Raw genomic sequence first — 24,493 nt, forward strand, 5'->3', positions numbered from 1 at the left:
GGGACAGGGAGGTGGCTAACTGGGTACGAGTTTGCTGTGCAGTTGAGTCCAGGAGATCCTGTGGACCTGCTAGCCTGCTGTAAACATCAGAAAACAATGGAGCTCCTCCTCAGATGAGATGGAAGGAGGCTGTCCCCTGACCTCCATACACATACTGTGACCTCCATACACATACTGTGACATGAACACACCCTCACTGATACAAATGTACACACACACACACACACACACACACACTTGCATGTCTTGTACAAATTTACAAATTTGTTTCTGACATTTCTCCTCAGTTTGATTTTCTTGTAGTTTTTTGGACTGAGGGAAAACTTTAAATGTAGCAACTCCGGGACCAAAACAGGAATACTCTAACGAAGTCTGTCAGCCAGAGGCGGTGTCACCATGCATACAAAGAGCTTTGTTCTCACGTTGGACTTTGCTATGTCCACCTAATCTGCAGATGACCAGCCAAATATGTTCTCAGCACAGAGCTGAATACTGAGACTTTAAAACGAAGGTCCAGATTGCAATATATTTTCCATAACTGAAAAACTAAGTCTCTTGGTAATTTTTTATTTGCTTTTTTATAAAATAAGGCTGCAACGGTGGCTTTAATTTGAACTTTTTTTTTTTTTAATCTAACTCCGGTCTTAGCTTGTAGCTTGGTGAGGTAGTTTGGGATTAATGGAATTAACATTAAAGCCAGCTTTGTGGATGGCTTAATGGTTGAGGTGCAGGATTACCACCGAAACTGGTGGTGTACATCGGAAATCTCAGCATTTGGAAGTAAAAAACAATAGGATCAAGAATTCAAGGCCATTCTTGACTACATATGGCTTCTGAAGCCAGGCTGGGCTATGTGAGACCCTGATATGTTTGCTTATAGGAACAACAAAACTGTTTTTGGGACAGACTCATTCTGCGGCTCAGACTGCCTTATAACTGGTGATGTACCTGTTTCCACATCCCAAATGCTAAGATTATTGGCCTGCGCCATCATGCCCAGTCAACCTATAGATTTTCAAAATAGTTCTGTATCAAAATGAAAATGAAGCGAGCTTGGGAAATACTTGTCGATTTGCTTGTCTACATGGTTCTGTGTGGCAACTATAGTTTAGTGTTGCGTAGATGAGTGCTTATGAATCCAATTTCAAGCAAAAACCTATCCTCTATCCTCTGTAACTGTTAGGGTATAGGATTACTTCACGAACACTTTAGAAGACAGATGAAATTGGAATCCACAGGATATTTTCCACTAGGCCTGTTAATTTATTCACTGAGAAGAGTATAGATTTACATATTTTCACTTGTTCCAAGAAAATCAGTTTTGTTGGTGATAGGGTGGTTTCTTTTAAAAAAAAAGATTTATTTATTTTATATGTATAAGTGTGCTTCACGAATTTATGTGTGCCACATTTAAGCAAGTGTCCACGGAAGCCAAAAGAGGGCATCAGATCTCCTGAAGCCGGAGTTACTGGCCATTATGAGCTGCCTGATATGGGTGCTTGGAACTGAACCCAGGTCCTTTGTGAAAGCGGCTAGTGCTCTTAATGGTTGGGCCATCTCCCCAGCTCCATGGTAAGGTAAATTTTGACATTTTTGCTTATAGCCCGTTGCCTACAACTGATCTAAGTAAAAGTGCTATATATTCGAGGTTGACCTTGACATGATCCTCCTTCAGGGCTGGAATTACAGGCATGCCAGCCACACCCAGTTTATGTAGTGCTGAAGTCGAGAAGCAATTCCGACAAGTTGTTCTCTGACCTTTACACAAGTGCCATGACATCCTGTTCCCTGTAGAACAAATAAATAAATGTCAAAAACAGAAACAAACAAAAAACAAAACAATGGGCTGGAGATATGGCGCAGTGGTTAAGAGCACTGACTGCTCTTCTGAAGGTCCTGAGTTCAAATCCCAGCAACCACAACCATGCCTAATGAGATCTGACTCCCTCTTCTAGAGTGTCTGAAGACAGCTAGACTGTACTTACATACAATAAATAAATAAATCTTTAAAACAACAACAACATCAACAACACAAAACCAAAAACCAGCAACAGATATATAAATTTGTTACCTTCAAGAAAAATGTGTTCCCCTAAATGTTTTTCATACTTCACAACATCATATCCATGGTGCCTTTAATGCCAGCACTCTGGAGGTAGAGGTACGAGGATCTGTGAGTTCGAGGCCAGCCTGGTCTACATAGCAAAACCTTATCAAAACAAACAAACAAACAAACAAAAGAAAACAAAAACAACCCCCCCATCCATTGTTACATTTCCCTTGAAATTCATGGTCTTCGCCTTTAGCCCTGACAGCCAGCCAAATGCTACTTTTTAAAAAAGATTTATTTATTTCTATGAGTACACTGTAGCGGTCTTCAGACATAGCAGAAGAGGGCGTCAGATCCCATTACAGATGGTTGTGAGCCCCCATGTGGTTGCTGGGAATATGAACTCAGGACCTCTGGAAGAGCAGTCAGAGCTCTTAACCGCAGAGCCATCTCTCCAGCCCCAGCCAAATGCTAATAAAATTAAAAACACCACAGCCCAATAAATACGAGGGATCTGGTTCTACACGGACATAACAGCAAAGGACCGGGCACAGTAGATTTTTCTTCTGGGTCAGCCTCGACCTCTTCCGGGCCGACGGCTAGGGAGGCGGAAGTGCGGTGTTCCCTGAGGCTGCGGTCTCTGAGCCGGCGGAGGGGAGCCTCCCGAAGTGGGGGCCGGGCCGGAATGGCAGCAGCCGCGGCCGGGACGGGGACTTGGGCGGCCCAGGAAAAGCAGTTCCCGCCGGCGCTGTTGAGCTTCTTCATCTACAACCCACGTTTCGGGCCGCGGGAGGGAGAGGTAAGCGGAGGGGGCTGCGCGCCGGCGCCAGCCGCAGACCGAGAAGGTCCCGGGACCGGCGGCCGGTGTCAGTGCTCAGGAGCTGCAGGGTGCGTCCGGGACGCGGCCCCTCGTAGTCCTGCCCGCGCTGACCGAGCATGCTCCGTGCCGGGTGTCGGCGCCGGGTGGGATGTGCAGGGCACCCGACGACGCGGCCGGTGCTGTCAGCGAAGGTCCGTCGGGTTAATCCCTCCGCCCGGCTTGAATGTCTTTCCCTTGGCGTCAATTCTTAGAAATCTTCGAATGCAGATTGGTAGAATGTAGTTCTTAAAAGAGGGAAAACGAAACAAAAAACTCGGAGGAGCTTCAGAAAGTTTATCTTTTTCTTTTCTTTTCTTCTTCCAAAATTGAGGTTATAAGAGTTTTTGTTTGCTCTGAGTTGAGAGTGGCGACTTCCTCAAAAAAATGTCTAGTGCTGTGTTTTGTTGCAAGTAAATCACAATCCCATTTAGAGGCTGTCACTCCAAGTGCTCTTGAACCAACTTGGTGCAGTTGTGGATCCTGTATTCTTGTACATGTGCATGCGTGTATCTTTCTTGTGAGAGTTGGTGACACATGGGAAGAAATCTGAGACTTTCATTAAACTCATCTTGTACTACTGATGAGATGTGATTTACTTACACTGATGGGTTGTGATTTACAAAATCACAATGAATTTTGGGTTTTGGAGGTTTTTTTTTTTTTTTTTTTTGGTTGTTGTTGTTTGTTTGTTTTTCTCCTTCAAGACAGGGTTTCTCTGTGTAGCCCTGGCTGTCCTGGAACCCCCTCTGTAGACCAGGCTGGCCTTGAACACAGAGACTCTCCTACCTCTGCCTCCAAAATGCTGGGATTAATGGCGTGTGCCACAAGACCCAACCATTCTGGGTTTTCTAAAGACATTTTTTAGGTTTTGTCTTTAGCCTCTACGATGGGATGAGAATTGGATGTTAAACTCAACACTTTCAGAATTAAGTCCTGACATTAATGTTGTGTTTCTGTTTTCTTCCTGTGTTAGGAAGAAAATAAAATTCTGTTTTACCATCCAAATGAAGTAGAAAAGAATGAAAAAATTAGAAATGTTGGATTATGTGAAGCAATTGTACAGTTTACAAGGTAATAGTTTACATTATTTTGTTTGTAGAGACTGGCGAATTCTTTCAATTTACACCATATTTAAACCATGTTTTTAAAACTTTTCACTAGGACTTTTAGCCCATCGAAACCTGCAAAATCTTTACACACGCAGAAGAATAGACAGTTCTTCAATGAACCAGAAGAAAATTTCTGGATGGTCATGGTATTTCCATACACAGTAATAGTAAACTTCTGGGGATTTTATCCTTAGTGAAATTGGTTGCAATTTCAAAATCAAAATGGTTATTGAGATTGGGGCTAAATTTTAAGACACTTTCTGGCCAGGCAATGGTGACGCACACCTCTGAGTCCAGCACTCAGGAGACAGAGGTAAGTGGATCTCTGTGAGTTCAAGAACAGCCTGGTCTGCAGAGCCAATTCCAGAACAGTCAGAGGAAAACTAAGAAACCCTGTTTCAAAAAACAAAACAAAACAAACAAAAAGAAAGAGAAAGAAAGAACGAAAGAAACTTTGTATCTACAAATGGAGTTCAATAGTAGACGGCTTTCCTGGGTTCTTGAAGACACTCCACAAACAAACGAGAGAAGTTTTGTGTCTAGTGGTATAACATGTTCAATAATTTTTGTGTATTTGTGTGTGCTGGAGCTGGTGGAAGTGACCATTGTGGGCCTCATGTGTGGCAACCTTGGGTGCCATTCCTCAGGAGTCTGTATTTCTGAGCAAGAGCTCTCACAAAGTTCAGAGAGAGCCAATTGGTCATCAAGCTCCAGGAATCCATGTCTCCGAGTCCCCAGGGCTAGGACTGTGCTACCATAGGCCACATCTGTTGGTTTGTTGTCAGGACCTCACTGCATAGCCCTGGCTGGCCTGGAACTCTTTGTAGATCCACCTGCCTCTGCCTCCTGAGTGCTAAGAATGCCAGGTTACACGGGTGCTAGAAATCAAATTCAAGCCTTGTGTCATCTCCCAGTCCTCCGGATTATTTTAGCTATCTATCTATATGTTGTATTCGTTTTTATTTTATTTATTTATTTTGGCATGGGGAGGTGAAAGGCGACTTGAGAGTGAGTGTCTTCTACTCCCACCACGGTGATCTAGGTATTGAACTCAGGGCATCAGCCTTGCAGACAAGCGCCTTTGCCTGCTAAGCCACCTTTCCTTTTGTTTGTTTTGGTTTGTGAGACAGGGTTCCTCTGTGTAGCCCTGGCCGTCCTGGAACTCCCCCTGTAGACCAGGCTGGCCTTGAACTCAGGTCCTCCTGCCGATTGCTGGGTTAAAAGTGAGCATCTGGCTGGCACTTACTTGTGTATTTTATTGCTGGAGCTAGAACCCAAGCACACGCTGGGCAAGCGGTCTCCCGCTGAGCGATAGCCCCAGGCCCAGATTTTTAAAATTAAAAGAAGGCTTAAGATGTCCAGTCATATCATTATATAATTTCTGTTTATCAAATTTCATAGGTTGTTCGGAATCCTGTCATCGAAAAGCAAACTAAAGATGGCAAGGCAGTAGTGGAGTACCAAGAGGAGGAGCTGCTGGTAATGTGCGGTTTCTTAGCCTGTGCTTTTAGGGTGCTCCTGGATGTACCAAGTAGCTTTTAGGGACCTTCTCGGGCCTCAAAGAAAGGATTTATGTGTATTGCTTACTATCACATAGTCCTCTAAGAATCCGTAAGTGCCTGTCTTATTAATACCTTCCACTGGTCCTCGTGGGTAGAGCCCTTCTGAAAGAGGCTTATCGGTGATCTCAGCGTACAGCGGAGTAGGACCAAGTTTATAGTAATCGTGTGCCTTTGCCCAGAGTGGTCCTGCCGCTGTGCCCTGGGACGCGGTGAGGTCCTGTCGGTCACTGTGCCTTGGGACCCGGTGAGACACGTGCTCTGTTCTTGTTTGCAGGACAAGGTATACAGCTCTGTGCTGCAGCAGTGCTACAGCATGTACAAGGTGAGCCTGCGGCCCAGCCTGCGCCTCACTCTGGGAAGGAGGCGTGCATTACAAGTGTATTCTTTTTAAACATCTTTAATTTTTTTGGAATGATGTTATTACACTGTTTTCTCCTCTTTCAACCTCTCACACCCTCCCATATACCCCCTCCCCTGTTCTCTCATGGCCTCTTTATTAAAATCATGTGTAGGTATGTATGTGTGTATGAGTCTATTTGTGTGTCTATGTGCATGCATATGTGTGTGTATATACCTAACTATATATAACCTGCTCAGGCCATATGACGTTCATTGTATGTAAGAGTTCAGAGCTGACCACTTGTGTTGGACAACCCTTGGTAGGGAAGGTTCTGTACCCCACCCCCACATCCCTTGTTTCCCCACAGTCTTTAATCTAGGGTTGAGCCCCATGGGATTTCTCTCTTCCATGTTAACACGTCTTAGTGTGGTCCTTGTTCAGATCGAGTTTGGGCAGCCATGATGAGATTTCTGGGTGAAGCTTCTCTGACATTTGTGGGAGATGCAGTCTCCCAGCAGACTCCCCGTTCCTCTGCCCTAGACTCTGCCTCCTCCTCCTCCTCCTTCTCCTCCTCCTCCTCCTCCTCCTCTTCCTCCTCCTCTGCTATGGGCTCGAGCCTGGGGTATAGGAACTGTGCTGTGGTTGTCAGTTGTATCACAGAATCACTTTGTTTCTGCATTTTGATCAGCCATGGTTTTCCGCAATGGTCTCCATCTGCAGCAAGGAGATGTTTCTTTGCTGAGGGTGAGACGTATACTTAATTTGGCCAGACACTGGTGAAAGATACGTGGGATCTGACTGGGATGGCATTCGCTTTAAAATTAGGGTCTGTCCATTTCATCTGGGGATAAGTTTGGGATTGTTTACAAAAAAAATTGTTCTGTTTTGCTTTCTGAGACAAGGTTTTTCTCCATAGCCCAGGCTGACCTCAAACTCACAGTCACCGCGCCTCCGTACCCCAAGTGGTGTGCAGTCCCGTGCCTGGCTCTGAAAGCAATTCTTTAATCTTCTGAGGTTCCTGAGATTGAACCTAGGCAAATGCTCTCCATCCGTAGCTAGATTCCCATTCTTAATTTTTATTTTATTTCTTAATTTACTTATGGAGCCAGAGAGATGAGTCTGTGGTTAAGAGCCTGTATTACTCTTCCAGACGGCCCAAGTCCTGTTGTCCAAAACAGACAAGACAAGCAGAGGGGTGGGGAGGGTTGTTAGGCGGCCTTATGGAAATGCTGGCGCCTGTGACTTAGTGTGTTGCCTAGTGAGTTATACATAACTTTACACAGTTTCTTTCTCACAAATGCTTTCTGTGCTTAAAAGTGCCTGGGTGCTGCCGGCCTCGTTAAGGGCGGACCCGGGAGCCTGTTGCCTGGGAAGCACAGGGCATTGACGGCACTCACTCTCCACAATGTTTTACACGGTTAGCTTTTCAACGGGACGTTCCTGAAAGCCATGGAAGACGGCGGCGTCAAGCTCCTGAAGGAAAGATTAGAGAAATTCTTCCATCGGGTGAGTGTCCTGAGCTTTATTATCCCTTTAATAATACCCTGAGAGGAATGTCAGGGAGGCTGGCAGCAGGTCCAGGGGCTGACCACTGACCTGATCTGGATGAGAACCTCGGCTGGTCCCAGCACCACAGGGGGAATGTTACCGAACGATGCAGAGGCAGAAAAACTTGTTTTTTAATTTATTCTTAAAGATATATATGGTCTATATGATATATGTCATACATATGTCATATTGTATATGTCTCAGATATACATCTTATTATATATGTGTCATATATTGCATTGCTGTTTTACCTGCAAATATATCTGTGTGAGGCGTCCAGCTGCCTTCGACCTGGTGTTACAAGCAGTTGTGAGCTTCCAGGTGGTGGTGCTGGGAACTGAATCTGGGCCAGTGCTCTTAGCCACTGAGCCATCTTTCCAGCCCCAATTTATTATTTATATTTTTAATTGTATGTGTATGTCTGTGTTGTCTTGGGTTCTATAAGAAAGCAAGCTGAGCAAGCCAGGGGAAGCAAGCCAGTAAGTAACATCCCTCAATGGCCTCTGCATCAGCTCCCGCTTCCTGACTTCCTTTGGTGATGAACAGCAGTGTGGAAGGTGTAAGCTGAATAAACCCTTTCCTCCCCAACTTGCTTCTTGGTCATGATGTTTGTGCAGGAATAGAAACCCTGACTAAGACAAATTGACACCAGCATAGTGGGGTATTCCTGTGACAACCTGACCATGTTTTGGGGAGGACTGTGGAAGGACTTTGGAACTTTGGGCTAGAAGATTCATTGGGTCTTAAGAGCTCTGTGGGATGTTGTGTAGGAGTTTGGAAGACAATGTTGAGAACAGTGCAGAAGATGGAGGCCTGGATTGTGAAATGTCAGAGGGAAGATTAAAGACTCTTATCAGGGCCATTGCTATTTTGATTGCGAAGATTCTGAGGTTTTGGTTAGCTGGGGCTGAAGAATCAGCTCTGATTAACAAGATACCAGAACCACTAAAGCATTACGGGGACTATTGATGCTGGTTAGCTGGAGCTAAGAAATTAGCAGTAATTAAGAAGAGACCAGCATCAATGAGGTGACATCTTCTGGGAAGTGTTTTCTGAGAGCACAGAGGCTGTGTTCCAGAGATAGCCACGGTTGTACTTGGTGCTGCAGCAGAACTTGGGTACTGTGTAAGAGTCACCCAGATGGCACTGGTTTTGAAGACATGAAGGGGTCATGACGAGCAGCTGAGGCTCGGCACTGTGAGAGGCTGCGGACGGACATTGGTGAAGGTGCAGCCTCAGTTGCAATTGATGGCCCAGTACTTGAAGGGGTCATGCATAGGAGCTGAGGCTTGGCACCATGAAGAGAGCCTATGAGAGGCTATTGGTGAAGCCTAATTACAGTGGAAGACAGCAGTGTTTTGGAGATGCCAGTGCCATGCGATGACCACCAAGAACAGCAGCAGCAGTGGAGTACAGGCAGCTGGAGCCTAGAAGACAAGCTGTGTGCTACAAAGGGCAGAGCTGGAGAAGTGACCCAAGCCCTTGGCAGAGTCCGGAAGATTGTGAGTGGATCCCAAACATCGGACAGATGGAGTTTGATTTTGCTTTTGATTGTGACTGTACCCTGATATTTTTCCCTCTAGAAGGAAGAAAGTATTTTAGTGGAGTCCACAGTTAAGAGACTTTCAATTGTAAAAAGACTAGATTTTAAAAGAGATTGGGTTTTTTTTTTTTTTTTTTTTTCTTTTTTTGGTGTTTTCGAGACAGGGTTTCTCTGTGTAGCCCTGGCTGTCCTGGAACTCACTCTGTAGACCAGGCTGGCTTCAAACTCAGAAATCCGACTACCTCTGCCTCCCAAGTGCCAGGATTAAAGGCTTGCGCCGCCGCCGCCGCCGCCGCCGCCACCACCACCACCACCACCCGTGGATATTTTGTTTAAGGGGTTGAAATTTTAAGAATTTGCAGCCGGGCAGTGGTGGTGCACGCCTTTAATCCTAGCACTTGGGAGGCAGAGGCAGGCGGATTTCTGAGTTTGAGGCCAGCCTGGTCTACAGAGTGAGTTCCAGGACAGCCAGGGCTACACAAAGAAACTCTGTCTCAAAAAAAGAAAAAAAAAGGATTTGCAAAGACTGCGGGACTTTTAAAGTTATTTAGATCTTGGGGATGAATAAGAAAGTAAGGGTTGAGGCTTAATAGTAATGTGTTTGTGTGTCAGGTTGACAAGGGGTCAATTGTACTGGCTGGTTTTGTGTCAACTTGACACAAGCTGGAGTTATCACAGAGAAAGGAGCTTCAGTTGGGGAAATGCCTCCATGAGATCCAGCTGTAAGGCATTTTCTCAATTAGTGATCAAGGGGGGCCCCTTGTGGGTGGTGCCATCCCTGGGCTGGTAGTCTTAGATTCTATAAGAAAGCAGGCTGAGCAAGCCAGGGGAAGCAAGCCAGTAAGAAACATCCCCCCATGGCCTCTGTATCAGCTCCTGCTTCCTGACCTGCTTGAGTTCCAGTCCTGACTTCCTTTGGTGATGAACAGCAGTGTGGAAGTGTAAGCGGAATAAACCCTTTCCTCCCTACCTTGCTTCTTGGTCATGATGTTTGTGCAGGAATAGGAGCCCTGACTGAGACACTGTGTCCATAGTTGTACCGTGTGGATTCCTTAGAGATGCAGCAGCACACCAAGTACAGTTTTCAGCCTTTATATTTCAGGGTTGGTACTGACCGCAAGTCCCGCCACTCTTGACTTACTGCTCGGTGGGCTTGTCCTTGTGCTGTTTGTGACTGTGTGGCTGTGTGGCTGTGTGACTGTGTGACTGTGTGACTTGGCGACTTGGCGTAGCAGCCTAATGTGAGCACTGTTACAAGTGTGCTGTTGTTGAGCTGGTGTCTGTTTTCCCCACAGTATTTGCAGACGCTACATTTGCAGTCATGTGACCTACTTGATATTTTTGGTGGAATCAGCTTCTTCCCATTGGATAAAATGACTTACTTGAAAATCCAGTCCTTTATTAACCGGATGGAAGAAAGCCTAAGTGTAGTCAAATACACAGCGTTCCTCTACAATGACCAGCTCATCTGGTAAGTACTGCCCTGGGGCTTGGTCTGTGGATGATGGAGGTCAGAGGAATAAAACACAGAGGAGGCGGGGGGAGTTGTCTGTCACGCTGGAAATAACAGCGGAGACATCAGCAGGAAAATTCTTTGTGGGCGTTGTCACATTAGAAGGAGGATTATTTAGAACACAGCTGGGGTGATAAACAGAATTACCAAGCTGAGAAACTTCAAACTAGAGCCAAGACTGACATGTCCCAGTGGCTAAAGCCTTTGCTGTACAAGTATGAGGGTCAGAGTTCAGATCCCCAGAACCCACATAATTGCCAGGTGGGTGTGGTGGAGGAAGGCAGAGACAGGGCATCTCCAGGGCAAGCTAGCTCGTGTGAGGAGAGACTGTCTCAGTGAATAAAGTACGAGAGCAATTGAGGGGTGATTCCTGGTGTTGATCAAGTGCACAGGCTCCCATACATGTGTACACATGTGCACCTATATACATACACACACACACACACACACACACACACACACACGAAAAGTGGCCAAAAATGGTGGACGAAGAGTAGAGAGGATGAAATGAGGGGGAGGGGGAGGAGGGAGCTGTTTTCAAATAGACGGTTGGGTGACGGCTGAAAGGCCACTTAGCATTGATGTGAAGGCGGCGGGAAGGCTACAGACAAACACAAAGCAACTTGGAGAGAGTGAGCGCGTATGCGCGCACAAGTGAATTGCTGAGACTTACATTAGAGAAAAGACGTTTCTGGATTTTTATTATTACTGTGTGGGCGCACATGCCACAGGGCGCACATGTGGAGGTCAGAGGACAGCCTGTGGATTCCTCTCTGCCCAGGCTTCTGTGGGCCCTGGGGCTCACCCTCGGGTGGCTTACCGGCCTGCTTAGCAAGTGCCTTCCTTCCATGCTGAGCTGTCCTGCTGGCCCTAATGAGTGGTTTCTTTTTCTTCTGGTTTGTATTTTTATTTTTCAAGATAGGTCACGCTATGTAGATCAAGCTGGTATGTTACTTGTGATCCTCCTGCCTCAGCCCCCATCCCCAGTGCTTACATGTGTCTCAAAAAGGAAGTTGTGTCTTGAGCCTGATTTCAGTTTTACTTTCTATTCCTCTTTATCGTCTCAGTTACTTCTGAAAAAGAAAAATGTTGTAACTTTCCATGTGTTTGATGTAGAAATTCTGTCAGCTAGCACCCCACTGCGGTCGGCGCTGCAACGAGGCAGCCCAGCTTTAGACCCCCTCTTCCCTTCACGGAGTGCCTGTATCTGCTCTAGGTCCCTGGAGTGCGCACTCTCATGTTTAACATTTCTCTGTGTGTTTATGTGTGTAGGTTTTGCCTGATGGAGCCAGGCTGGCTGGTGAGCCCAGGTTGCGCCCATCTCCGCCTCCCGAGCTCTTGGGTTGTAGGCACACACTGCCACACCAAACTTGTCACACGGGTGCTGGGGAACAAAACCTCAGGTCCTCATGCTAGCGTGGCAAGCACTTTACCCCTGAGCATGCTCCCAGCCCCTGTCACGTTTTAGATGTGCTCAGGACATGAGAAAGCAGGGGTACTGTGGGAGATGACCCCGTGCACTGTCTAGAGATAAAGCATAGAGATAGAGACAAGCCCTTCCGTGGAGCAGAGAAGGCGGAAGACCGAGGCCAGACTTTAACCCAGCTTTCCTGGTGTTTCAGGAGTGGACTAGAACAAGATGACATGAGAATTTTGTACAAATACCTCACCACCTCACTGTTCCCCAGGCACATGGAACCCGAGGTATGACTACATGCTACACACACACAGTGGACAGGGAGGGCGGCTGGGCATGGTAAGCCGGGCGGGCACAGGGCACCTCTGAGCCGCTTTGTGTTGCTGTGTGATGCTCAGGACACAGCTGTGTGTGGATCTGTCACACATGAAAACATATGTCATCCTACCTGTGATTGTCGTGATGCAGTAGGAGGAGCAATTCATCAGGTAGAGACAAAACTGGGTCTTAGATAGGGACAGAGAATCTGAAATGCCAGGGACCCCTGAGGGCCCTAAGCCTGCAGTCTTCCTCCAGAAGTCTGAGACAGTGAGAGGTGGCCCACTGCCGGCCTTGCTTTGCCAACGCTGTACCTAACTCTCCACCCAGCATTCGTAAGTAGGTTGAAGATGAAGTGTTCGCAGCCCGTAAGTCATTGTTTCCCCTCGCTCGGGTCATTGGCAAGCTCCCTTCTCACCCTCGACCTACCGTCATTCTCAGTGCAGCGTCTCAGACCTTCCGAAACAATGGAGCAATCTCTCTGATAAACTCAGGGATACTTGCTTGTGTACACAGGCCCTCGGTTCCATCCTCAGCACCTCAAGAAAACAAACATTGAAAGAGATTTAAGACGGGTTCCCTCCAAAACGTAGCTCTTGCCAGGCAGGTCGGACACGGCAGCCGGCCGCTGGTCACTGGTGAGCACGTACTGGGCACAGCTGCTGCTCCCGGTGTCCAGCAGATCTGCATAACCTTAGGAGCCATCCCACGGGTTGTCTCGGGCTTCCAGGACATTAGCACCCTGCCAAGAAGCTGCTAGCTTCTCATTGCTGACAGGGTACCTGAGGGAAACAGCTCAGAGTGGAAAGCCTGCTTTGTCTCAGGTTTCAGGCAGAGGCTGCCTACCTCTGTGGAGAAGCAGGGAGAGAGCGACCAAGGCTAGATACTTCCTTCAGGGGTGTGCCCAGTGACCCGCTGCCTTCTAGAGAAACCAATTTCAGCTAGTCCATTCCTGTGCAGTCATAGCTTGGCATTCAGCAGTGGATTTTGCCTGGCATCCACAGGGTCCAGTCATGTGTCAGCAGCACTGACAGCTAGACCAGGTCCTTGACACACAGGTTATGGAGGGACATTCTAGAGTCAGGCCATAGGCTTGTCAACAAGGGTGTGGCAGAGCCAGGACTGCTCCGCCTGGTATCAAAGCCTTTCTTATAAACATGCCCTTCAAGGAACTGCTTCCAATGCCTGTCAGCGTTTGACAGCTCGGTGCCACAAGAGATGATGACTTGATGACAGGCCTGAAGAACAGTGTGTGTACGGCACAAAGCTACAACACAGCATGGCCACCTGAATTCGTACATGTGAGATCTGTCACAGATTAGTAGTGGGCTGTACATTTTCATCTCTGGGTATATTTTGCATCGAGGATATTTTGAAGTTATATGCTAAAACCAGAAGAGTATCAAACATTTTTCAAAATTTATTTAGTTTTATTAGGGAATATTGCCCGTATGCCTGTTAGCATGTACGTGCAGTGCCTGAAGAGGCCAAAAGAGGGCACTGGGATCCTGGGACTGAGAATGCCCTGAGCTATCTGAGATGGATGCAGAGAATCAACCCAGGTCCTCAGGAAGAGCCGCCAGTGCCCTGAACTGCTGAGCCACCTCTCCAGCCCCCCAAAAAATGTATTTTCAGCAAAATCAAAGCATGATAAGCACAAATCTTCAAGGAAGCTTGGTGTCATGGCTAAAGAGACACCCTTTGACCCCAGACAAGCCTGGTGTTGACAGCTGCCATCGATGTCTAGGATCCGCATCTGTGGGTGCATTTCTGTGACTCTGAGCTCCCACATGTAGGGATTGGGAAACAGACAGCCTCCATGGGGCCGTGTGGAAAGCCATGAAGAACATTGTGGAATCCAGTTGTTGTTATAGTAGTTGTGGAGCTTAGACTGGGATGGGATGGACGTGTGGTATGATAGGCCGGGTTAAACTAGTTCTTTATGTAGTTTTGTAGTACGTTTATTATCCTTTCTTTGAAAATTTCATACATGTGTGTACACACAATATGCATATATATGTATATATATATATATATATGTATACACACACACACATATTAGCCACACCTACCACCAAACTTTTCTGTCCACTCCCCCAGGGCTCCCCTCCTGGCTTCATTACTGTCCTAATTGCTAATACCTCTCTCCCTGCCGTCTTCCGGCTCTTACATTCTTTACTCTCCGTCCTCCGTGTCCCCTGAGCCTTACGTGGGCTGGCAGGAGGTTGATGGATGACCAGTTCTGACACGGAGCGCTCATTCAGCCACTGCTCAGTGCTGGTCATCAAGTCCCTACTTAACCACTACTCGTGTTCTGAGAAGCTTCTCTGGCCAAGTCTATGGGTGAACACATGCATTTTAAGAATGTGGTTTCCCTTTTTTTTTTTTTTTCTGGGTGGTATGGGAACAGAGAGGCCGGCAGGAATGTCTTGCGTTGTACTGACAGTGAAAATGAACGTGATTGTTCTCAGCATTCACTTTGTTTGCAGTTGGCCGGAAGGGATTCCCCAGTAAGGGCAGAAATGCCTGGAAATCTTCAACACTATGGAAGGTAGGACTCGAGCTACTTGGCTTACAGTATGGGGTTCCTATCTCTTCGGATAAAGGTAACGTCATGAGCATTGGATTGCCCTATGAGCAATAATCCAGAGGGAAGTTCTGTTGTTCCCAGTGACATCACACTGAGTGTCTTAGTCAGGCTTTCTATTCCTGCACAAACATCATGACCAAGAAGCAAGTTGGGGAGGAAAGAGTTTATTGAGCTTATGCGTCCACACTGCTGTTCATCACTAAAGGATGTCAGGACTGGAACTCAAGCAGGAGCTGATGCAGAGGCCATGTAGGGATGTTTCTTACTGGCTTGCTTCCCCTGGCTTGTTCAGCCTGCTCTCTTATAGAACCCAAGGATACCAGCCCAGAGATGGTGCCACCTACAAGGGGCCCTCCCCCCTTGATCACTAATTGAGAAAATGCCTCACAGCTGGATCTCATGGAGGCACTTTCCCACTGAAGCTCTTTTCTCTGTGATATCTCCAGCCTGTGTTAAGTTGACACACGAAACTAGCCAGTACACTGAGTGTTTACCAGATGGCATCGTGCCTTAGCAGAGCATTGGTGCCCACTGACTGGGAGTGTTTTGTTTGTTGTGTTTACAGTTTACTTCACTGAGTCGAGTCATCTCTGTGCTTACTTTAAGATTTCTTACTGGACCCTTGAACCTTAATGATCCAGAAGCAAAATGCAGATTCCCCAAAATTTTTGTAAATACAGATGACACTTATGAAGAGCTCCACTTAATTGTTTATAAGGTAATGATCGATCATTTTCCCTCTGGTGTTACAGTGACTGCTAAAGCTCACCTCCCTTGCATGTGGAGACCAGCACTGCTGCGAACTTCCTAAGTGTTTCTTGTGAAAGGTGTTGCAAGTTCTGATTTCTGTAAAACTCAAAAAGGGTGTTCTTCTGCGGCAGGAGGTTGACTTTCAAGCCTTTTAGGCAATTTTGCTGCTAGTAAAAGAAGTGCTGGCTAAGGTGGGACTTGAGTGTCCACACTCCTGAGTGCCACACTCCTGAGTGCCTCGGAGCAGACGCCCGCCCGGCAGCCACACTCAGGGAGCTCTGCCTCTGCGCTCAGCCTCACTGTTCGACCTGAGCAGTGCACAGCAGCGCTGTCTGCACGTGCAGGCTGGGTTTTCACCTGGGGTGAGGCCTCGCTGTTTGCCTGGTCTGGCCGTCAACTCCTGGGAGCAAGCAGCCTTCACTTCTGTCTCCTGGTAGCTGGGCCTGCAAGTGTGTGCCACATGCCTGGGCAGTGTTTCTTCCTCCCCTTTCTCTCCTTCCCTCCCTCCCTCCCTCTTTCCCTCCTTCCTTCCCTCCATGCCTCCCTCCTTCCTTCCCTTCTTCCCTCCCTCCCTCCCCCTTCTCTCCTTTCCTTCCTCCTTCCTTCCTTTCCTCCTTCCCTCCTTCCCTCCTTCCCTCCCTCCTTCACCATTTCTCTTTAGGCAGTTGTGGTACACGAAAGAAAAGTGACCACAGGTCTGTCCTCTCTCGTACTCGAAACTACAAATCCATTTTAATTCAAAGGCTTAGAAATTTTGTTTCAGGAAAATAGAAAGGATGTCACAGTCTGTAGGAATCCTTTCACTGTGTGGAGAGTGGAATTATTAAAAGCAATGCCTGAGAGAAATCTGAGGGCAGAGAAGGCCTCCGGCCTAGGCTGTGAGGAGACAGGGCTGAGGCGGTGACCACCTGTTCTTCAGAGCACACAGAAACCCCTGGCTCAGAAGCAGCCGTGGAAAGAGAGGAGTAAGGGGGTGTTGTCCCCCTCTTCCTGTCCTTACACACAGACAAGCCTGCAGTGGAGCCTAAGTCACGAGGCAGAGAGAGCAAGATGTGAGCCTCTGCCTGAGAAGCAGGCGGGCCGGCCAGCTCTTCCTTGGGTTCCGTCTGCCTGGCGTGACTGCCTCTCTCATCCCGGCTGATGTATAAATCCACCATCCCTCAGCAGCACAAGGTTCTCTTCTGCTTAAGTATGACAGAAATAAACCAAACCAAAACATCAAAACCCTACAAGTTCTAAAATGGAGAAAACTGATTCCGGAACAGATGAGTATTTGAACAAAAAAAAAAAGAGAGTACCCACAGGGCAGAGAGGCAGCTCAGCAGTTAAGGGGCTCTGACAGAGGACCTCAGTTTGACTTGTAGCACCCAGGCTGGGCAGCTCACAACTGTCTGCAACTCCAGCTCCAGAGGATCTGACTCCTTTCTGACTCTGTAGTACCTCCCTAGGTACATATGCACAGGCATCGCGCAGGCACAATCGAATAAAAGTACCGTGTGTTGATTAGAGGGGTCGTGTGCATTAAGGTGAAGCCGGGTGATATGGAGGGGCCCAGGTGGGCCAAGAAGTAGCCCCTGCCTGTCACCAGAGCACTCAGGAGGCCGAGGCAGGGAGGTCACAAGTTTGAGGTCAGCCCAGCATTTAGAGTAGGAGTGCCCCCCTCAAACCTGCCACATTATAGTAACCCCAGTTTAATTGAAACTATATATAATTGAAAAAAAATTTGTTTGAATTATAGCTGGATGTAGTGGTTCTAGCACCAGAGAGGCAGAGGCAGGGGATCTAGGCCGTCCTGGTCTACATAATGAGTTCCAAGCTAACCAGAGCTACACAGTAAGATCCTGCTCAAAAACGTGATAAGCTAAACACTATTAAGTTAACACCATCTCTTTATAAAGTTATAAAGAACTCTGTCCTTTATACAATAACCCTCCATTCCTCACCTTGAAAATGCAATGTGTGTGTGTGTGTGTGTGTGTGTAGCATGCACAAAGTCACGCCCAAGGCTTTCTCAGGGTTTGGCCGTGGACACTCGGCTGGTGTCTGCATGCTGCCCCTCCTGTCTGCCCTGCATCCATGTGTCAGGCTGGTCCTGAAGGATGCTGATGGGTAGCCCTTGTGGTTTGTTGTAGTTCAAATTTCTTTGTCTCAGTTACAGGTGAGGGTGAGGCCATTGTGATTTGGGAAATGTTCTCCTGGTTTTGGAGGACTTGGAGAATTGTTGTTAAATCTTTAAATATTTGGTGGAATTCCCAGTAGAATTGAGTACGTGGATGTTTCTGTGTGAGTTTTTTAAAGATTTATTTATTTTAATATCTTTTATGTATATGAGTACATTGTAGCTATACAGATGGCTGTGAGCCTTTGTGTGGTTGCTGGGGATTGAATCTAGGACCTCTGCTCACTCCGGTCGGCCCGCTCACTCTGGTTAACCCTGCTTGCGGTCCCTGCTCGCTCTGGCCCAGAGATTTATTATTATATGTAAGTACACGGTGGCTATCTTCAGACACTCCAGGAGAGGGCGTCAGATCTCATTATGGATGACTGTGAGCCACCATGTGGTTGCTGGGATTTGAACTCTGGACCTCTGGAAGAGCAGCAGTCAGTGCTCTTAACCACTGAGCCATCTCTCCAGCCCCTCTGAGGTTTTTTTTAAGTTTTAGTTTTTTTGAAACATGGTCTCGCTATGGAGCTCTGGTGTCCTGGAACTGTCTTTGTAGGTCAGGCAGGCCTCAGACGCATAGACATCCACCTGCCTCCAGAGGCCTCCCAAGTGCTGGCTTTAGGGTGAGGTTTTGAATTAGGAGATTCTTGGTGGTGGTCTGTCTTGTTTTCCTTTCTCTTCTTGAGGCTGTTTCGGTAGTTTGTCTTTCTCTGGAGTTTATGCACTCCATGACGTTAACTAGTTTGTTGGCACACAGATCTCCACAGTACTGACACTGTTGCTTTTACTCCCTTGCCTGTGGAGTCGTAGGGATGTCTCCCTTTGATTGTTGATTCTGGTAATGAGTCTTCTGTCCTTGTTTTAATTCTAGCATGTGAAGAGGGTTTTCAGTCTTGTGTTGTTTTTTCCCAAGAGCCAGCGATGGCTTCCTGTGTTGTCTCTCCCCGTGGAGTCCTTCCTGCTCTTGCTGTTATCACCCCTTCCTGCTGTTTGCCTCAGGTCCCATTTGCTCTTTTTTCCAGGGTCTTCAGATGTGTGCTTAGGTTATCAGCTTTAGCTCTTTCTTCATATTAGTCGTTTGCAGTTATAAACACTGTCAGTGTTCACACAGAGCGTTGATAACAAACACTGTCTGTGGGTCTGGGCATGAGCGCAGCTCCTTTAGAGGCCAGAGTTGCACATTTCCCTGGAGCTGGAGTTTTGTGCTAGGGAGTAGGCTCCCCTCCTCTGCAAGGGCAGTCCATGCTCCTAACTGCTGGCCATCCGTTCACACCCTGTTTGTCTTCTTTTAGACATGATCTCATGAGGCTCAGACTGACCTTGAGTTTGCTCTGTAACTGAGACTGCCCTGGAATTCCTGAGCCTCCTGCCTCTATCTGGCATTACAAGTGTGCACCGCATGCTTGGCAGTTTTAGCCTTATTCACCGTCTTAGTCCTGTTACTTGCTAATGTCATAACTGCAGTTATCTGCTGGAGTAAAAGGAGGCAAGGTTGTAGTGACGTGCTCTCTTCTTAAGTTTTCTAATGGAAAGTGCAAAGAGTGCTCAGAAGGACTAGAACAGCCAACCACGGTGAACTCATGAGATGACAATCTTTTTTTTTTTTTTAAGTTTTTGACAGGGTTTTTCTGAGTAGCTGTATGTAGCTGTCCTGGAACTCACTCTGTAGACCAGGCTAGCCTCAAACTCAAGATCCACTTTCCCCTGCCTCCCAAGTACTAAAATTAAAGGCTCGCGCCACCACCTCCCAGTTTAAGATGCCAGCCTGTCATCTGTCCGTTGTGTTGTTTTATGTTGAGAACATTTTATGTGATGCCACTCCATTTGTAAACTCTGTCTATGACTGATGAGGCCATGTGTCGCAGCCCAAGCACCAAGGTGCTGTGGACCCACACACACAGCCTGCTTCCCCGTCAGCCACTGTGCCGTCTGCACTGTGGACCCAAGCAGAGCCCGCTTCCCTCTCGGCCACTGTGCCGTCTGCACTGTGGACCCAAGCAGAGCCTGCTTCCCTCTCGGCCACTGTGCCGTCTGCACTGTGGACCCACGCAGAGCCCGCTTACCTCTCGGCCACTGTCTGCCTCCTCTCTGCTTGACACAGGCTTCCTCCTCGCAGTCGCTCTGCTGAGGTGAGGACGGGCTCACCACGGTGGCTCACAGCGCTCACCCCTCCACCCTGTACCAACTGTAACCTCTGTTTGTGTCCCCGCAGGCCATGAGCGCAGCTGTGTGCTTCATGATTGACGGTAGGTGCCCGAGCAAGTGTCTCTGCTCTCTGCAGCTGGGTCCTGTCCTTAGTGGACCGTATGTTGTCACAAGGCACGGCGAGGCCGTTTCAATCGCTGCTCCCATTAGGAACCTCTGCCACCTTCGCTGACTCCTGTCAGCATTAAAGTTCTTCTCGCTGGTGAGCAGTCGGACCACAGCCGCCTTCCCTGAGCTCACTGACTGCGGGGGGTGTGTGGGGTGGTGCCTGTCCTCTAAGGACTCTGGGTGAGGTGAGGTGTGTTTAGGTGACTCTCACAGCCCGTGACACCGAGTGCTGTCGCATGTGTTAAATAAGGACTTGACCTTCTTAGGTGTTTGCCACTACTGAAGGGATATCAAGGCTCCCCTCACAGGGCACGACTTTGTGGTAGCCATGCCCAGCTCCAGCTTGCGAGGGATGGGGTTCTGAATGTTGTTTTGTTCCCCGACCATCTTGATCTCATCTAGTTGGTCAGTAAGTTTTTCTCTGGGTTGTGCTAAGTCCTGAGCAGTCACATGAGCAGGAGCTGCTGGGCACAGAGGACTTCCTCACTGAGCGCTGCTTCCTCACCTCTGCAGCCTCCACGCAGCTCACGCTGGACTTCTGCCGAAGGTTGGACAGCATCGTTGGGCCCCAGCTTACGGTGCTGGCATCGGACATCTGCGAGCAGTTTAATATCAACAAGAGAATCTCCGGGTTTGTACCACTCCGTGCTTACTCTCCCTCACTAAGTGCTCGTGGTCAGGTGACGGTGGCCACACTTCCTCAAAAGCTGGAAAGCTCGGTCCCCTCTGTCATGTGCCCTAGGAGAGGGAAAGGTAGGTCCCGGTCGGAATGCCCATTTTACTAGTGGGAGAGGCTGATGCAGCTCAGCGTGGCTTTCCTTGAGGATGCTCGAAGTCTTACTCACACAGCCAGGCGCTGTACACAGCGCACTCATTCCCAGCGAACTGTTAGTCTCCTAAACCACGGTCAGTAGTGTCCTGCGACAGAACAGGTAGTGCATAATTTAGACTTCGTGGACAATGTACTGTTATATAAAAGAAATCACATATAGGGGAAATGGTTCTTGGTTAAGAAGTAGACTTCATCTCCTTGGAAAATTTTATTAGATATCACATATTATTATTACTGGATGAAGCATTGGTTACAGCTTACTGAGATTCTTGATGAGTGCCTAGCCATTGACAACACAAGGCCTTTATGCAATCATTTAATTACATGTCTTTATTGTGAGTGTGTCTAGGTCAGAGGATGGTTTGCAGGAGTCGTTTCTCTCTCCATCATGTGGGCCCTGGGTTCCGACTTAGGGCTTCAGGCTTAGTGGCACGTGCCTTTCCTTTCAGAGTCATCCCACCACCCCTGCCATACAGTTTTAGTTTGTCGGTTTTCTGTTCATGAAGGTCTCTTGGGCTTTGGTTTTGAGACAAGGTCCCATAGATTGAAAGCTGCCCTCCTACAATTTCACACTGTGGCTGTGCAGTTAGGATAATTATTCTTTGGAATTGTTACCATCTCAATGTCATGTCTGTACAGGTCTGAAAAAGAACCCCAGTTCAAGTTCATCTACTTCAACCACATGAATTTAGCAGAGAAAAGTACAATTCACATGAGGAAAACGCCCAGCGTGTCGCTCACATCCGTCCACCCGGATCTAATGAAGATTCTAGGTGACATCAACAGTGACTTCACCAGGTAATTCCAGCAACTTCGCAAAGTAGCTGTTGTCTTTCTGAGAATAGATTTAAAGGAAATACATATACATATATATTTCATACACACACACACACACACACACATACACACACACACACATATATATTTGTTTGTATGGGATTCACAGTATAGCCTTGGTGGTAGGTAAACTCAGGATCCTCCTGCCTCAGCCTTGCAAGGGCTGGATTATAGACATATGCCTGCATGCCTAGCTAAAGAATTTCCTTTAAACCAAGTGGCCTAGAGCCCTTGAAGAAATCCAGGCCTGAGCTGTGCGTCAGTGCTGTTTCCGCATCACGTGACGGCACCTTTCACACGTGACCCCTTGACTGTCTATAATGACAATTTAGGGCTGTTTCTTGCTTTGAATTCTTGTTCTCCTCCCAGTCTAGCTGTGCACATGAAACGACTGCACTCTGAAACTTTCTTACAGAGCAGATGAAGATGAAGAGATCATTGTGAAAGCCATGAGCGACTACTGGGTGGTCGGCAAGAAGTCTGACCAGCGGGAGCTGTACGTGATCCTCAGTCAGAAGAACGCGAACCTCATCGAGGTCAACGGTGAGTGGGCCTGGGGTCTCAGGAGAAGCATTATAGAACCTGCACATCACGGTGCATACCTGAAATTGCAGCTGAGGCAGGAGGATTAGGAGTTTAGGTTCATTGTTAGCTACATAGTGAGTTTGAACTCAGCCTGGACTACATGAGACCCTGGCTCAAAAAAAGTTAACATGGCCTGTGAAATGGCCTAGTGGGTACAGAGGTGTGCTGCCAGGCTTGATGACACGAGTGTGACCTACACACACACACACACACTCACACACACACACACACAGAGGGAATAAGGAGTTCTTAAAAAGGAAGTAAGGTGGCGAGCTGCACAATGACTCGGGGTAGGACCGAGGTTAGCTCCAGCACCCGCGCGCAATGGCGGCAGGCATCCGAGGCCCCACGTCATGGGATCTCATCCTCTTCTGTCCTCTGGTGCCATCGGGCACACGTGGTGATAGACGTGCGTGCTGACATTCACATAAGATAAAAGTAAACATTAGAAATCAAAGAAACAGGGATTGCAGGGATGGCTCCCGGGGTTAGAGTCCCTGCTGCTCTCACAGACGACTCAACCCCGAAAGCAAAACCAAACGCTTCTGGCGTGGGTCCCAGCTTGCCAAGAGGCTCCTGCAGGAACATCGAGCTTCAGACTCTGCCTGGGCAGTTCATGGAGGCTCTGCCTTGAATAAAGCGGTGGGGAAACTGAGGAGTGGGTCAGGGATGTAGCCCAGGCTACCACACCTGCTGAGCAGGAGAGCCTGAACTCAGTCTCCCTGCAAAGAGAACCAGAGCACGACTGCTACGATCCAAGCAGATGCCGCATGTTATGTATTTCAGGTGTAAAGGAAAATTGATTTCATGCATGTGGGTGTTTTACCAGCTTATATGTCTGTGTCCCACCCACCGTGTGCCTGGTCCCTGAGGAAGCCAGAAGAAATTGCAGTTACAGAGCGTTGTAGGCCGTCCTGTGGGTGCTGAGAACCAGACAGGGTCTCTGTAGGAACAGCAAGCGCTCCTGACCACTGAGCGTCTCTAGTCTCCAGTAAATGCTTTTATTTCTCCTGTGCTGTGGGAAACTTAACAGTGCCTAAAAGAAAATCGGTTTCTAAAGTGCTACAAAAAGAAAAATAGATCAGCAAACAATGCCTAGCTGTACACACCGTGTGCAGATGTCCTTTTATATATCCCGCAATGAGAACAGGGCTTTCCAGGCTCCCGTGCCACTTCCAGCTGTCACCATCTGCACATGAGCAGAAGAGTGCAGTTTCCTACCTTCCCATCACAGTGGAGTTGGTCTCCTTTCTGCACAGTGTGATCTAGCAGCTGCTCTGTGGGTCTTAATGAATGCTGTCCTGGATAGGAAAGGATAGATAGATAGCATTGCCCTCCTGGGTTGGGCCTCTCCACTGCTCTCTGTGGAGAGGTGCCAACAGGGGACATTGCAGGCAGGCGGCACACCCCTCAGGCTCATCATAGTGACGTGACGGTCTCAGATCCTTTTTTTTTTTTTTTTAAATAATTGCCTGGTTTTTTTTTTTTTTTTTGGTTTTTGGTTTTTTGGATTTGGCCTTCTCGGTTGGTAATTATTTTGTTATTGTTGCTTACTCTTCTTAAGATAAAGTCAAAATTAGTGCAGACACTTACTTATTTCCTGACTTATTTTCTTCCCCAAAGAACTGAAGGTACTAACGCTAGCACCCGGCCCTCTACATAAGAAACCGTGCTCCTTTTCACACACCTTTCTGTTCTTTCTGCAGAAGAGGTGAAGAAGCTGTGTGCCACGCAGTTCAATAACATCTTCTTCTTGGACTGACTCGGAAGGCTCAGTGGAACATCTTTAAAAACCTCAGCAAACCTTTTGTTACCATTACAACTTACTGGTCATGATAGTGACTGGGCTAGTGACAATAGTAAAGCAATACCTGCTTTGAAAAATCAAATTTCTACTTGGTCTGATGATTCCCCGAGGTTTTTAGATGTTAAATATTTATGTGAAATTAATTAAAGGTAGTCAGCTGAATATCATTCCATTCTGCTGACATTATGTGGATATTTTACTGGGAAATAAGACTAATAAATTGTTAAAGTTTTTAAAAATTCTGGTTTCCTATTGAGTCTTGTTGCTGGTTCTTTGACTGACTGCACTGGCCGGTAGGGCTCAAAATTCCTGGTCAGGGACTGGGGACAGGCTGGGCAGTGAAGCGTGCGCTCTCC

At 47.5% G+C, this 24,493-nt stretch overlaps 1 protein-coding gene across 1 annotated transcript; it reads left to right on the forward strand.

Annotated features, from left to right (window-relative positions):
* Positions 1-2,632: 2,632 nt before the first annotated feature.
* Positions 2,633-24,376, forward strand: Ccz1 (CCZ1 homolog, vacuolar protein trafficking and biogenesis associated). Its single transcript, XM_052168738.1, has 15 exons — positions 2,633-2,849; positions 3,883-3,980; positions 4,071-4,164; positions 5,420-5,497; positions 5,855-5,902; positions 7,343-7,426; positions 10,307-10,482; positions 12,147-12,228; positions 14,749-14,810; positions 15,456-15,567; positions 19,976-20,009; positions 20,590-20,707; positions 21,548-21,706; positions 22,161-22,288; positions 24,037-24,376. Exons 1-15 carry the CDS (start codon positions 2,736-2,738, stop codon positions 24,090-24,092), a joined length of 1,443 nt encoding a protein of 480 aa, XP_052024698.1. The 5' UTR covers positions 2,633-2,735; the 3' UTR covers positions 24,093-24,376.
* Positions 24,377-24,493: the final 117 nt, after the last annotated feature.

Source organism: Apodemus sylvaticus, chromosome 22, assembly GCF_947179515.1.
Source record: "Apodemus sylvaticus chromosome 22, mApoSyl1.1, whole genome shotgun sequence".
Classification (NCBI taxonomy): domain Eukaryota; kingdom Metazoa; phylum Chordata; class Mammalia; order Rodentia; family Muridae; genus Apodemus; species Apodemus sylvaticus.